Source organism: Xyrauchen texanus, chromosome 6, assembly GCF_025860055.1.
Source record: "Xyrauchen texanus isolate HMW12.3.18 chromosome 6, RBS_HiC_50CHRs, whole genome shotgun sequence".
NCBI classification, from domain to species: domain Eukaryota; kingdom Metazoa; phylum Chordata; class Actinopteri; order Cypriniformes; family Catostomidae; genus Xyrauchen; species Xyrauchen texanus.
This window is the reverse complement of record NC_068281.1, coordinates 22923082-22938384: the sequence shown is the minus strand read 5'-3', so window position 1 is coordinate 22938384 and position 15303 is coordinate 22923082. Positions and strand designations below refer to the sequence as shown.

The 15303-nt window shown below is 43.3% G+C and overlaps 1 protein-coding gene across 2 annotated transcripts in view; it reads left to right on the top strand.

Annotated features, from left to right (window-relative positions):
• Positions 1-8813, top strand: part of cdh12a (cadherin 12, type 2a (N-cadherin 2)) — a 90757-nt gene extending 81944 nt beyond the window's left edge. For both annotated transcript variants that reach the window (XM_052128162.1, XM_052128163.1), the window contains 2 exons: positions 6553-6804; positions 8074-8813. In XM_052128162.1, the coding sequence (XP_051984122.1) occupies positions 6553-6804; positions 8074-8567 (746 nt within the window). In that variant the 3' untranslated portion in view covers positions 8568-8813. The remainder of the gene's footprint in view (positions 1-6552; positions 6805-8073) is intronic.
• The last annotated feature ends 6490 nt before the right edge of the window (positions 8814-15303 follow it).

Genomic DNA, 15303 nt, shown 5'->3' with positions numbered 1-15303 from the left:
ATCTGCTCTTGTCTTCTGGGTCTTCTGGCTACCCACCTGATCTGCTCTGGTCTGATGGGTCTCCTGGCCATCCGCCTGACCTGCTCTGGTCTCCCTGGTCCTGTGGCTGTCCACCTGATATGTTCTGGTCTTCTGGGTCTCCTAGCTTTCTGCGTCATACGCTCTGGTCTCCGGCTCCATCTTGGCCCTGTCTTTGCCCTTTTCCCCTCATCCCCTTGCCTCTTATGCTCCCATGTACTGCCTATTTCCATTTTTTTCCCGCAGGAGTCTTTGGGAAAGCTCTTTGCAATTCTGCCTGATGGTGTTGTTGGCACAGAAATTATTAAAGGCAAAGTTACAGATTTGTTGCTATTTTTTAAATTAATATTTTTTAAAAATGTTGTATAATTTTGTTAATTAGTAAAACTCCACAGATACTATTGATGTTCAGTATGTATTCATCACCTATTGCTGTGATGTTTTTCTAAAAGCAAGATAATAGATAGCTTTCATCTGCCACTTTATTTAGATAAAGAACACACAGAATGTGTAGAAAGCAGTTGCTACAGGGAGGACAGTATCCGTTTAATCTTACTGAATTAGTGCTGCGAATAGTGGTCAGGTCTCAGCGCAGAACAGCGTGATCCATTTGTACAGATGCCTACAGCCTCACTGCTATGCTCCCAAGCTCAGTCTCCAGTGTTCTCACCACATGAATATCATCAACTTTGATTTACAGAGACAGGGTTTTGCAGGGCTATGCAGCCAAACAGGCACAAGGTGTGCTTTAATGGCCCCTACCTTGTCAAGAGAAATCCCCCAGTTGCCCAGGCATAACAAACCCCTGATGACAGGGTCAGCTGACCTTCCAGGCAAAGACAAGCACATCTCGACACGTTACCTCACCAGCAGGCACCTTACCCCCTTTTCGGTGCTTGGTTTAAATTTATTTACAATTTCCTTTGGGTCACAAAGAACATTTGGCTAGACTAAGTGTTTGTAAAGTGGGGAAATAAAAGAGGGTGGTCCAAATTTCCTTGACATTTCACATTTAAACCTGTTTTAGATTGTTGCTGATATGTGGGTGATTCTTAATTTAGGGAAGTTTTCCGTCCCCTGGGATGATTTTATAGAAAGAAGAAGAAAAAAACATTCCAGGTTTTAAACAATAGATTGTAGTAGTTTTTTATTTTTTTTTACAGTGTGTCTCTTTAAATACTTCCCCCCTAATTTGTAGGAATGTTGAATTGTTAAATTTACCATATTTTCCTTACATTGGACTCCAGAATTTTCTCTCTTCATAGTAAATTTATAAAAAGAGTGTATTGGATATTTTTACATTTAGTATATTGTACATTTGCAGTAAAATGGTTGGCAATCTGTACTTTACTGTAGCTCTAACAGGGGGAAAAAGTACTGTATTTTACAGTGTAACTAACTTGTTATGTTAGCAAGTTCAAGGCTAATCCAACTTTTTCTCTAAAAACAATAAAGTCATTACCATAACACACAACATAATATATATATATTTTTTAATCACACATTATAACAAAATCCACTTGAAAGTTGATTAAGTCCATTTGAATAAAATGTAACACAGAAAAACCTTGAAGAGGTTACATTTTTAAAATTTTGAAAACAAATGAAAAATCACCAATTTATGATATTAAATTAGGGCAGATGCTATTTTCACCCTGGTGCAAATAATGGTATATGCTATTTACACCCCATTGCAAATAGTGCCAGATATCTAAACCTAACCTTAACCTTATCTCCCAAAAAAATAACCTTGGTTTTACTAAAGTAACCTTGGTTTCACTATGGCATTTTATATAATAAAATATGATAAAATATGCATATCATATTCCTGTACTAACACCATGGTTAATTGCATTAAAACAATGTTGTCTGTCGCTCACTTCGACGTTGTGTCGAAGAAACAACACTAGGGGTCTCTTTTGAGAGCCTTTTGCATCTCTGATCTATGAGAAAAGGCCAATGAGATATTGGCAGACAGAATTTGCATGTCCCGCCCCCGGCCATACAGGTATAAAGGGAGGGAAATGCGTCCGTTTCATTCAGAAATTTACTTTGGAGCCAATCGGTTGTGTATGCAGCGAGCTGCGAGTCACAGTCTGTTTCCTCCCATCTCTGAGTGATTGCTGTTGGATCTACGGCGCATATCAGCGACTTTCTCCTTCTCTGCACAGTAGTGCAGCTTGCCCCTGGGCGCTTTGACAGCGCAGTTAAAAGAGTTTATTTCTCTAAAAGAGTTATTTTCTCTAAAAGAGCAAAATACACAGAGGCATCTTTATAAAGATTTCCGCCCCTATGTAGTTCTTGGATGCGGTCACAGGCGCTGCCTCGTGTGTCTGGGCAGCGTTCACACCGAGGCAGCGTTTGTGGATGGTTCGTGTTCTCACTGCGAGAATCTTACCATGGCAACATTGCGGTCACGGTATTCCTTCCTAAGAAGGAATGCCACTCCAGCCGCCCCCCGCGTTGCTCCTTCTTCCCACGGGATTGAGGATGACCTGGCTGGCGATGGAGGCGATTTGGGGATGGCAGCGGGCTCTGTTTCGCCGGGTACAACCCCGCAAACCACCCGCCCCCCGACACGCTCGTTGACTTCCGTCCGGACTCGAGGCAACAGCGGCTCGCCTCACAGCCAGACTGCCTATCGTCTTGAGCCCCCTGAGCCGGATGAGCTTGGCGCTGCATCGGAGAGTGGTCCGGCGTCTGACCAGGATGACTCGACAGCGTCATCACGCCCATTCTGAGGCTGACGCCCAGATGTCCGACATGCTTTCCCGGGCCGCTGTCCTCACCACAGCCTTCGCGGCTGGATGATTGGTTCCTCAGGTCTGCGTGTTGCTCACAGTGCATGATGAGCTGACGATTTTGTGGAGGACACCCTTCTCCATCCGTCACCGTGCCTCTCGCTCATCCGCTCTCACTACCCTCGATGGCAGAGCAGCCCACGGGTACACGGCGGTCCCCCAGGTGGACAGAGCGGTTGCGATCCACCTGTGCCCCGAGAGCGCCACCACCTGGTGGGTCACCCTGTGCTCCCCTCCAAGGCCTGTAGGATGATGTCTTCACTGACTTCCAAAGCCTACAACACCACCGGACAGGCCGCTTCCGCCCTGCATGCCATGGCCCTCCTGCAAGTCTACCAGGCCAAGGTTCTTAAAGATCTGCATTTGGGAAGTCCTCATCCTGATGTGCTGCAGGAACTGCACTAAGCGAACGACCTCGACCTCAGGGCCACGAAAGTCAAAGTACAGTCACTCGGGCAGGCAATGGCCACTCTCGTGGTTCAGGAACTTCATCTGTGGCTGAACATGGTCGAAATGCGCAAAGTGGACAAAACATGCTTCCTCGACGCACCTGTCTCCCAGTTCGGCCTTTTCGGCGACACCATCGAGCAGACGGAGTCCATATCTCACATCATGCCCTGTCGCACCTCCAGCACGGGGCGTGCCCCGTCTGCCCACCGAGCACCTAATAAACGTACAGCGCCACCCCAACCCGACTGTTGTCGTTTCTGCCTTAATCTGTGAAGAATCACTCTCAAATTCAAGTTTTGATGCCAGAAAATGTGACTTTATAATTAGAAATAACAAGCCGAGTCAGTCTGCAGAGCAACTGAAGCATCTCTGGGTTTTCATTCATTTAAATACACGTCCTCTAACAAGGTGTGGCTTATACATTCCAAAAGTGTCACCATTATCCATCATCCTTTTCTTTGACTCTAATTATTTTAAGAAGTGGACTGGAGACACCTGTGTAAGATCCTCACCATATATTCTCTCAGCAGTCATGAGAGCACATATGTGAGGCTATTCCTGTTCCTGCATAGGCCTCTAAAATCTCTCAGACACATACAGTAAACGACTGTTTAGAATAAAATTACATTGATTATACTTGATTAATTTATACTTAACTTGATAAAAAATACACCACAGCTCTCAGCCCCAGCGTCGAGCACCCCGAAGGAGGCGCATGCCCCCCGTCTCACAAACCACTTTGAGGACCCGGAAGGCTCCCAAACGTTCCTGAGACGGACGACCCAAGGACCAAGACGTTTGCTCCGGATCTGGTAAGCAGACCACTCAGTTAAGTTTATTTACTTTTCCGCTCCCCCTTCAGGCTGCGGTACCCACATTCTCAATATAAGAGCAATTCCCTTTATATCTGGGTCACCTGGCCTGCAAATGCCATTCTCACGGCACTCTGCGCAACACCACAACAGTCCCGGCACATTGGACGCAGACCTCTCGCCTCCAGCCCCACGACTGTTGTCCCCCGGCCGGCCGGTTCTGACGAGTCTAGAGGACGCCTCCGCGGGACCTCCTCTTCAGTCACTAACCCGCCCCGCGCCGGGTGTGCGGAGGGAGATAAGTGTTTCGAGTCTTCTCTCAGCACCAGAGCCTCGAGACGTGTTTTTGCCTCCCGACGCCACATTACCTACTCCGCCCCACTGTGAAGGCCCGCTGGGTACGTAAAAAAAAAAAAGGCTATCGCTTCCCAATCCGTCATGCTAGCTGGCCAGTACCATTCGACTCAGTTAAGCAATTCAGTTTGCCAGTGGAGGCTTCACCCCCAGACGGTCCAGCTGATTTGGGAACGGTTCGGCAAGGCCCAGGTAGACCTGTTTGCCTCCCGAGAGACCTCCCACTGCCCGCTCTGGTTCGCCCGAACAGAGGCTCCCCTCGGGGCAGACGCGATGGCACACAGCTGGCCCGCGGGGTTGCGCAAGTATGCATTTCCCCCAGTGAGCCTGCTTGCACAGGTGCTGTTCAAGATCAGGCAGGACAGGGAAAAAGTCATTCTAGTGGCTCCCTATTGTCCCACTCGGACTTGGTTCTCGGATCTCGTACTCCTCACGACAGCCCCTCCCTTGCAAATCCCCCTAAGGAAGGACCTTCTTTCTCAGGGACGGGGCATGCTCTGGCATCCACACCCAGACCTCTGGAACCTCCACGTCTGGCCCCTGGATGGGACGCGGAAGATCTAGCAGATCTACCACCTGCTGTCGTAGACACAATCAACCAAGCCAGAGCTCCCTCTACCAGGCAACTTTACGCCCTGAAGTGGCACTTGTTCACAAATTGGTGTTCTTCCTGGGCTGAAGACCCACAGAGGTCCGCAGTTAGGTCAGTGCTTTCATTCCTGCAGGAGAGGTTGGAGGGGAGGCTGTCCCCCTCCACCTTGAAGGTGTATATAGCTGCTATCGTGTCACGTATATGACCTGCCCGCTCCTGTGTCAGCAGTACACGTACACGGCTCAGCACATGGTGTGATTTAAATTGGACTCCCAGTGTCGCTTCTTTAACACAACGTCGAAGTGAGCGACAGAAGGGGAAAGTCTCTTTCCCTCCATCCGGGAACGGAGGTTACATCCGTAACCTAGATGATTTCTTCACAAAAAAAAAAACATGCTTACTACAATATTAGTAATATAGTGATACAATGTAAACACAAGCGATGCCGAGCCACAGGAATGAGTGCTATCGATAGACCCCGCCTCTGGATCAAACTCTTCTCTGCCCTCCCTGACATTCACTGTGACCAAATCACTGCAATGAAATCAACATTTAAATGAATTTTTATCTATTATTTTAAGTAGTATTAAAAATAACATTAAGAGTGGAAACAGGAAATCGGATGGGAAAAAGAGTGAGACAAAAGTCAGATTCAAACCGGGGTTGTTAGGACAGCAGTACACACTCATACACCATCTTTATAATCCACACCACTGCAGTGACATCTATTGGCTAATTTGTTGTATATTGCTGTGGTTTCACCAGACTATTGGGGTGCAGATAGTTGCCCAGTGTAGCAGATACTATTTACACCGGGGAGCAAATAGACTCTCTGTAGAAGTAAACGAATTCTGGCAGACATACAGAAAGTGGTAATTAGTAATTTATCATTTAGCTGAATCTTTTACCCAAAGCAATTTACAGTACACATACTTCAGGAAAAATCCCCCTAGAGCAACCTGGGTTTAAGTGCCTTGTTTAAAGGCACCAAACATTTTTCTTATCAGCCTTAAACTGTATCCACTAGGCCACACAAACCAATGTAAAACTTCAATTAGGACGATGTTATATATACAGTTAACAATATGAATTACAGTAATTTCCAGAAATCCTACTAAGATTAAAACCCTCTTTAACAGCCTTCTGTGTATCCTAGCTTTATTTGGAATCCAGCTGTGTTGGAGACACCTTTAGAAAGGTGTAGCATGCTTTTCCCTAGAGTACTTCTTGTAAACTTATTATACTATTAACCAGAACCACTTTATTTCTGCACTTATTTGCACTTCAAAGGCATCCACTTTTCTTATTTATTCTGGAATAAAACTAGTTGCTGTGCAGCACAGAGAATTCATAATATTTAGTCACAGAGAAATAGTATGTTGGAATGCCAGTTTATGATCCCCAAAAGCATCAGTGTGATTATTCAAGATGATCTATGGATGCAAATGCATTAAGTAAAATAATTTAAGCTCTCAACTATATCTGTTAGTATTAATGATTTATGGTCTCTTGGGCTCAATTTCAGACAACACAGCTGGAGTGGTGACCAGGCGAGGAGGGTTTCGGAGACTAGAGCAGAATATGTATCTTGTGCCAGTAGTGGTTAAGGATGGTGGGTACCCAATCCAAAGCAGCACAGGGACAGTGTTTGTGCAGGTGTGTACCTGCGACACCAATGGCTCCCTACTTTCCTGCAATGTGGAAGTAGACTTCTTTCCCATGGGACTCAGCACTGGAGCTCTGATGGCCATATTGCTGTGCATTATCATTCTGATGGGTGAGTTCCATGTGGTACAATGTGCAGGACACAGTATATTGTGTCATGTGGCTTGACACATGTATTTAATTAAAATAAAGACATATGCAATTAATGTGCTAAATAGTCTTTTAGAAGATTCTGTAAAATAATGGAGGGGTTACCTCCTGTTTTGGGATCTGTGAGACCCAAAGGCATATTAATAGCATGAAAATACAATTAAAACATGTTATATTGATAAGTATCATAAATGTACATTTAATAAGGGGCTCCTCAGAATTTATTTTCAGGGGCATTTTTTTCTTTACCTTTATGAGGGCATATTTATTTTTCTAACATACAATGTAATGTAATGCAAATTCTTAAACTGAATAAATTAATTTAGAGTCACAATAGACATACGTCTAGAAAGGAATTTAATCAAACAGTACATAACATATATTAGATAACAAACAAACAACCACACAAACAAACAATTAATAAATACAAAGAAAACAAAGAAATGAACTCTAGGGGCAATCATTTCCCCCCAAATTTGAAATATTTGGGGTATTTATGTCACTTTCAATGACATTTTGCTTATACTTGATTACGTTACCTAATCTCATGAGAACTGTATATGAACAATATTTCAAACTTAATATGCAATAACATGCCTCAAAATTCTTCCATGAAAATGCTACTTTATTATATATCGAGTCTCAGAGATTAGAGATATAAAACTCTTGTAAGTTGTTTTGATTTCTTTTAATGCATCTTTTCTACAATATGTGAGAAAATCTTTCCTTAACAACAAATTGCAGGTTTATTTCACCAATTTTACCCTCTGCCTCATTTTAAATGAATTTATTTAAATTAATTTAATTCATGTCAAATATTAAGTTCTTGTTTGAGCAGAGTCTGTGCTTTCCAATCCCTCTCACTCTTCCCTAATTTCTTTGAGTGGAGTGGGGTGAGTGAGCACTCTCTGCCTCTGAGGAGGGGGATGAAAGCACAGAAAAACTGCCTCCCCTCCTCTCACACAACAGAGGCACCACAATAGTGACAGACAGCATGTCAAAACTGCATTATGGCAACCCTCAGGCTGACGTTCTCTTTGTTACGGTTTGAAAACCCACGTCAGAAGAAAAAAAGAAATCAGCTAATGGCTCTGAATCATGTGACCTCCCTTTTTTTCACCAGTCTCCTATCATTTAAGGGTCCTGTATGCATGTCAAAGCACATTATGTCAAACATAATGTCACAGAGCAAGTTAAGTGTAAGTAAAAATTTTATTTGCTTCTCTTGCAGTGATGGTGATGCTCTATATAGGACTGAGAAGACACAAGAAGGACACTCTGATGTTGTCCAAAGAGGATGTTCGGGACAGTGTTATCCACTACCATGATGAGGGGGGCGGGGAGGAGGACACCCAGGCTTTTGACATAGGTATATTACGCAATCCCAAAGGTTTCAAAGAGACTGCGCAGCTGCAAATAATAAGATCAGAGGATCAGACTGATGCACACATGGAGGACAGTGAGGACATCCAATCTTACATCCATCATTGTCTTCTAGAGAATCAAATAAGTAACTCAACACCTTTATATGACTCTCTAGTCACATATGCATATGAAGGAGAGGGCTCAGTTGCAGATTCCCTCAGTTCCACTGAGTCCTGGGTGCTTAATTCCAAGGAGGATTACAGAAGCATCTATGACTGGGGGCCTCGTTTCAAAACACTGGCTGGGATATTTAAAGAGCAGGAGTCTAAGGCAACAGAGAACTCAGAAACTAAACCATAGACTGAGGCACTAAATGAGACACTGGACTTATAGCATTTGCAGGAGCTCTGTGAAAAATACAACATATATTAATTTCAGGCATGCCTCTTCAATCAAGAAGTATTCCTATGGCTAGGGAAAGCCTATGCCCCTTTCCTATACCTCATGCATATTTTACACTCTTCCATTCATTAATTGATTGAAAGTTGTGAAAGGTCGGTTTTATATTTCTTAGAGTCAAAGAACCAACAAATCTCTTTTGGGGATTCTGAGACACCCCTATGAAATGAAAAGTGCCTCATAAACTGCTTTTATTTGTCCTTTGACTGTTTGCATTTATCCGAGAGATCTCGGAGGCTCAAGTGGACTAATTAGAGGGGAGGAAAATATGATATACATCACATTTAATAAAGTCATCCACCCTGCTAACTCTTTCCAAACATATTTACAACCACTTAAGAGGAATTCTGTGAGGGCAATTCCCAAAACAGTATGTCACAGTCTAGTACTCTTCACTGATGCCCCATCTGTTTGCACCAGTTCTGTGGTGATCCCCTATATCCTCCTGCCCTCTGCCACCAGTTTAACAGTCACAGGCTCTGTGGTCCTGCTGTCTTCCTGTCTAAAAGTTTTGGTTACACACTGACACCAACATACAAGCAATTCATCAGAGCTGTGGACATTCTTTTTTTATCATTATTATTCCAGTAATTCTGTACTGGCCTGTAAATTCAGATGTAAATTTTGTTGACATTTTCTATCAAAGTGTCATTGATGGAGGTCTTAATGGTACCTGTTTGTCAATACCTTGATTTGTTACAAGATAATTTGAACAATCTCTTCCACAGTTATGTACAGTATATTAGATAAACGTGTGTCTATAACTAAAATTAAGACTTTGGACAATAAAGTTATTATGTTTGTGATAAATGATCTTCCCTTTTTCTTTAGGTTTGGATTTTATTGCCCAGTTACAGTACTGTTATGACCAAAATTACAAAGAATAATAAATCAGTATATTACCTGCGGACGAATAACAGCTGTGCTGATTTAGGGCCACACAGCATGATGCGAGTGTGATATTGCTTTTGTACAACAGCTCAAAGAACAAGTAAACTTACTTGTACACCTTACTCTTTCATTATAAAAATGTTGGACCCAACAAAATTTAGTCATTTCTAACATGGGTGTGTGTAACAAAATGAATACATGGCCTTATTCAATGCCTGCATAAAAAGACTGAAAAACAGCAAAGGAAATTACTTCTACTCCTCCGGCTGCATATGCATTTTTGGCTTTCACAATTTCTGGCTCTCCTTTAGTGTAATCAACTGGTTGATCGCATAAGGCATGTTCTTCATAAACACATTTCCACTTTCCATTTCCATCCTTTTTCAGCATCTAAGGCTTTTTTTGTGCTCTCACATTCCAAAGAGGAGATGTTACATTACCAGTGTTTAGAAAGATGACTTGGCTTCAGTTCTTCAAGCCCATTATTGCACTTAGAAATGTTAAGTAGGTTGTAAATGTCAAGATCTAAGTCTTGTTGTAATGAGACAGACAAGTTTGAACTTTAATTGTCATACAAGTCAGGCTCTTAATACAATAAAATAAGGGTGATTTAACTTCTGACAGGTCTTGCTCCAGGAACGCTATAAGATTTTTTCTTGTATCAACATTGAATTGTCCTTCTGCTAAGGTAATGCTTGTTGTAAAACAGCTTTATACATTTTCAATGTTTCTCAATCTTTATTTGGGAGGTTAATATTTTTCTATTTTTCTCAACAACAAAAAAAAGTTATTGTGACGAGGAGAAGGGCGTGGCCGTGCCGTGAGGATACACGCCAGGTGCTAAGTAGCCTAATCAGCGGGAGGGAGATAAGGGAAGAGCCGGGGATGCCAGAGAGAGAGAGAGAGAGAGAGAGAGAGAGAGAGAGAGAGAGAGAGACATGGCCACACTGTGTGTGCCTTTATGTTGCTGTGTTTTCAATGAAAGTGGAGAGTGATTTAAAGGGTGGTCCAGACAACTAGAGGAGGCACAAGACGAGACCCTTAGGCACCCCTTGAACAAGTGAAAGTGATTGATGGTCACCATCTCCAGCCAGACATTGCACTCACATATCCGTATTTCTCAATTATCAAGGATGAAGTGACACAGGATGCTCAGACAAAGGAAAATACAACCCAATTGTTAGTACCCAAGAGCCGTAGAGAAATGCTAAAAAAAACTAAACTATCTAATGGCCCGTTTCTATTGGCCGGGCATTCACAGGCATATTCAAAGAAGGTGTGTGGCATGCCATAAATGCCAGCTAGAGAATCTGCCGGTAAACGGATAGAGACAGAGAACATCAGATTTACCAACTCAATCTCTTAAAACCACGGAGTGAGGCAGTCCCCATCCACTGGTGATTTCTGGATAGGGAGGAGCTCGGACTGGAGGTGAACTTCAAAGTCACCGATCAAGTCACCCCGTTCACTTGTGGAGACCACCTCTCAACATCACAAGCCATAGAGGTTGCAAGGAGAATTCTCCGATATGTTCTCGCCTCTTCCCGGTCATAAAAATTTCATAGAGAACCATATCAATATGACTCCGGGGTAGTGGTACGTAGTAACCCCTACCGATTATTCAAACACAATAAAAGTGGTTCAGGATGAATTAAAGGTCATGCTAGATATGCGGGTAATAGAAGAATCACATAGTGTCTGGGCCAGCCCAGTGGTGTTGGTTCTGAAGAGAGACGGCTCAGTCCGGTTCAGTGTGGATTATAGAAAAGTCAATGTGGAGTCAATTTGATGCATACCCGATGACTCAGATTGATAAGCTACTCGAATGGTTAGGCATAGCTTGCTTTTATTCGACACTGGATTTAACAAAGGGATATTGGAAGATCCCCTTAAGTCCCATGTCCTGTGAAAAAATGTCATAACCTCCATTCCCTGATGGAGGGAATGAGATTTTGTGTCGATGTAGTGACACTAGGGGTCACTCTTGAGACCCCCAAAACACCTCAGATCTTTGAGAAAAGGCCAATGAGAATTGCCGTGCAGAATTTGCATGCCAATCCCCTGGAGATATGGGTATGAAATTAGCTGGAATGCCCACTCTCATTCAGGTTTTGTGCTGAGGAGCCGAGACAAAGTCCCGGCCATTTTAGGGGCTAGATTCAGCATTGTGGCAAGAGGAAAACAAAGTCTTGTTCATATACACTTCCAGAGTAAGGAAAAAAAGGCTGGTAAAATCACTCTGGACCCCACTCACCCTGCCTACTACCTTTTTGAACTGTTGCCTTCTGGCCGACGCTTCAGAGATCTGAGCACCTGAACTGTCAAGCATAGGAACAGTTTTTTCCCTCAGGCTATCCATCTCATGAACAGTTAAATTGCCCCATTGAGCAATAATTATGTGCAATACACAGTTAAGTCTATTTATATTATCCAACATATCCACTTCTGCCATTACATACATTGCACTGTACATAAAATACTGTTTTTTTGTTATTTATATAACGGATTTGTAATAGATTTGCACTACTTGTGTGTATGTGGATATGCATGAAGGTGAGTGTATGTACTTACAGTATATGTATAATTATTTATTTTTATTATTCTTTTTTGTTTTTAATTATCTATGTCTTGCTGAGGATTTTGTATTGTTTTTGTATTGTTGTACACTGGAAGCTCCTGTCACCAAGACAAATTCCTTGTATGTGTAAGCATATTTGGCAATAAAGCTGATTCTGATTCTGATATCCATATGTCCGGAAGAGTGGCATGCAAATTCCGTTCGCCAATTCTCATTGGTCTTTTCTCAAAGATCTGAGGTGTTTAGGGGGTCTCAAGAGCAACCCCTAGTGTCACTATATAGACTCAACGTCTCATTCCCTCCATCAGGGAATGAAGGTTACAACAGTAACTGAGACGTTCCCGTTCTGTCACTCACTCGACATTGTGTCGATGTAGTAGCACTAGGGGCCCCTATAGAAAAATGCCACAACAGCTTAACCGTGTTACCCTCATGGAGGAGAAAGGTGCTATACACAAGCAATACAACTGCCCAGCTGTTCCGTATTAACGATCTTATCTGTTCGCACCTGACAAAACATGGGACGAAACCAGCTGAACCCTGAGATTGTAAAATCTCGCAACGGTATTGGATGTTGCCCAGCCCACTGCTCTGCAGATGTCTGCTAGAGAGGTGCCATTGGCCAGTGCCTACGAGGATGCCACACACCTTGTAGAGATGTGGATGTGATAAGGTCCTTACTCAGGGGAATTTGCCAGAGAGGTGCACCGAGTGGCACACTGAACGCAGGAACCAATCATCTAGCCGTGAGGGCTCAGGGGAGGACAGAGAGTTCCAGTTCTACCCGACAATTGCTGCAGCCCGGGCAAGCATGTTGGTCACCTCTGCCTCGGCCTCAGACTGAGCAGGCACTCCAAGACCAAAGGTGGCAGCCCAGTCGAGTCCTCGGTGTCCGACATCGCCAGGATGGCTGAAGTGGCTTTCCCCCTGAAGAAGGAAAGCCGCGACTGCAGTGTTGCCATGGTCATGTCCTCGCAATGCAAACACAAACCATCCACGAACATTGCCTCAGTGAGATCGCGGCCCAGACACATGAGACAGCGCCCGTGGCTGTTTGAAACAGAGAGATAATTACCGCATCCAGGAATCACACAAAGATGGAAAGGCATCTTTAAAATGGCACGTCTTAAAAAGACATTCACGTAGATGTGTTGCTCTAATAGAGGAAAATATACTCTTTTCAGAAATATACACTCTTTCAGTAGTGATGTCGATGTGCCCAGACGCATAAATCTGCACTAATCGTGCAGAAGGAGAGAAAGCCGCTGGAATGCGCCGCATATCTAACAGCATATGCTTCTTTCAGAGGTGAATGGAACAGCAGTGGAATTCAGCTCACTGATACACAACCGCTCGGCTCCGAAGAAAAAATCGGAATGAGAGTGGGCATTCCAGCTCCTTATATACCCGTATGTCTGGGGAGTGGCATTGCTAATTCTCATTGGCCTTTTCTCAAAGATATGAGGTGTTTCGGGGCTCTCAAGAGTGACCCATAGTGTCACTACATCGACACAATGTCGAGTGAGTGACAGAATGGGAACTGCATCATACCCTTCCTTTCGGATTGTTTAGGGCCCCGGGTATGTTTCAGCGGCTCATAGACAGAATCCTCAGACTGCATGCTGCTTATGCCACAGCCTATCTGGATGATATCATAATTTACAGTAGTGGAGCGGCAGGTGCGGCCGCAAATTGATAAGACCGTGGTAATTGAAACCTGCCCAAGACCCTGGAGCTGTCTTTTATCATAGGTTTGTGCCAAATTAATTGACCGTCACCAGCCCACTGACTGATCTTATTATAAAGGGGCACCAGATCCAGTCCAGTGGACGGAGCCATGTCAGCAGGAGTTCATGCTAGTAAAAGCTGCACTCTGTGGTGGGCCATTATTGCACTCTCCTGACTTCTCTCTCCCTTTTATCTTGCAGACGGACAAATTATACAGGGGTTGGGAGTGGTACTGTCCCAGATGGTGGAGGTGGAGGAACACCCTGTTCTGTACATTAGTTGAAAGTACAGCACAATGGAGAAGGAGTGTTGGGCCTTCAAGTGGCTGGACCTCACCTTCTTGTACTATCTTTTGGGGCGTCCTTTCAACATCTGTTCGGACCACGGCCCACTCCAATGGCTCCATCGCATGAAGGATGCCAACTTGCGGATCACCGTTGGTATCTAGCTCTCCAGCCTTTTATGTTCGAAGTGGTCAACAGGTCGGGGGCACAGATGGCCTAAGTAGTATTATACAGGTTCTTCACCCTCATAAATCAAACGCCCCAGGCATTCTTATTGGTCAGAAAGGCCCTTCTGAAGCCTGATGTCCTGAACTTCCACACAGAGTTAAAGCAGAGTTCTCTGTGTAAGGTTACAAGGACCATCAGATTTTCACAACTCTAAGACATTTCATCTTAATCTAACCTTGCTGGATAATGCTGAAAATCACTTTGAATTGTGGTAACATTTGTACCTGACAAACTAATGATTATAGACTGATGGACCTCTTTAAAATGTGTGTAGTGGTGTGCAATCACCTATAATTGATAAATATAATATTTAATTTTGTATGATTCATCTCATTCTACTAGGAATGGTAATTATAAGGCTTAACTTGATCAAATGCAACGATGTGTACAACCAATATGATTTTGTAACCATGGATTTTCATGTTTTGTTACCTACACGTATAACAGCCATAAAAAATGTCATGTTTAGTATGTAGGCATTCGCTGGTGTATGCTGTTGACAACTCTGCCCTGCAAAAGCAAAAGACCTTAACTCACTAGAGTGTGAAACTGAGAAAAATGACTTTAAAGTTTATGTTTTGTCCAGACAAACGTATTATAGGTAGGACTCCCAAAATTTCACAACTAGTTGCTATACTGAAGAAATGTTTGTATGCAAAAAATGTTGAGCTCAAAATTGACCTTTGACCCTTGTTTGGCAGTTACTGTACTCTGCCTTTGTATCATGTGCCAAAAATCAGGAGTCATGCAAAGGCAAAAGGCCGTAACTGACATATAATCAATACTTGCTGTTCACCATACTTACATCCATTATAAGAACACCTAACCAAGGTCTAGTCATCATGGTATTTGTTTTAAATTATATAGAAGACCTTTGGTTGTTCCTATTTAGTGCTATAATGATCAGGATAGTGTGGCAACACTAACA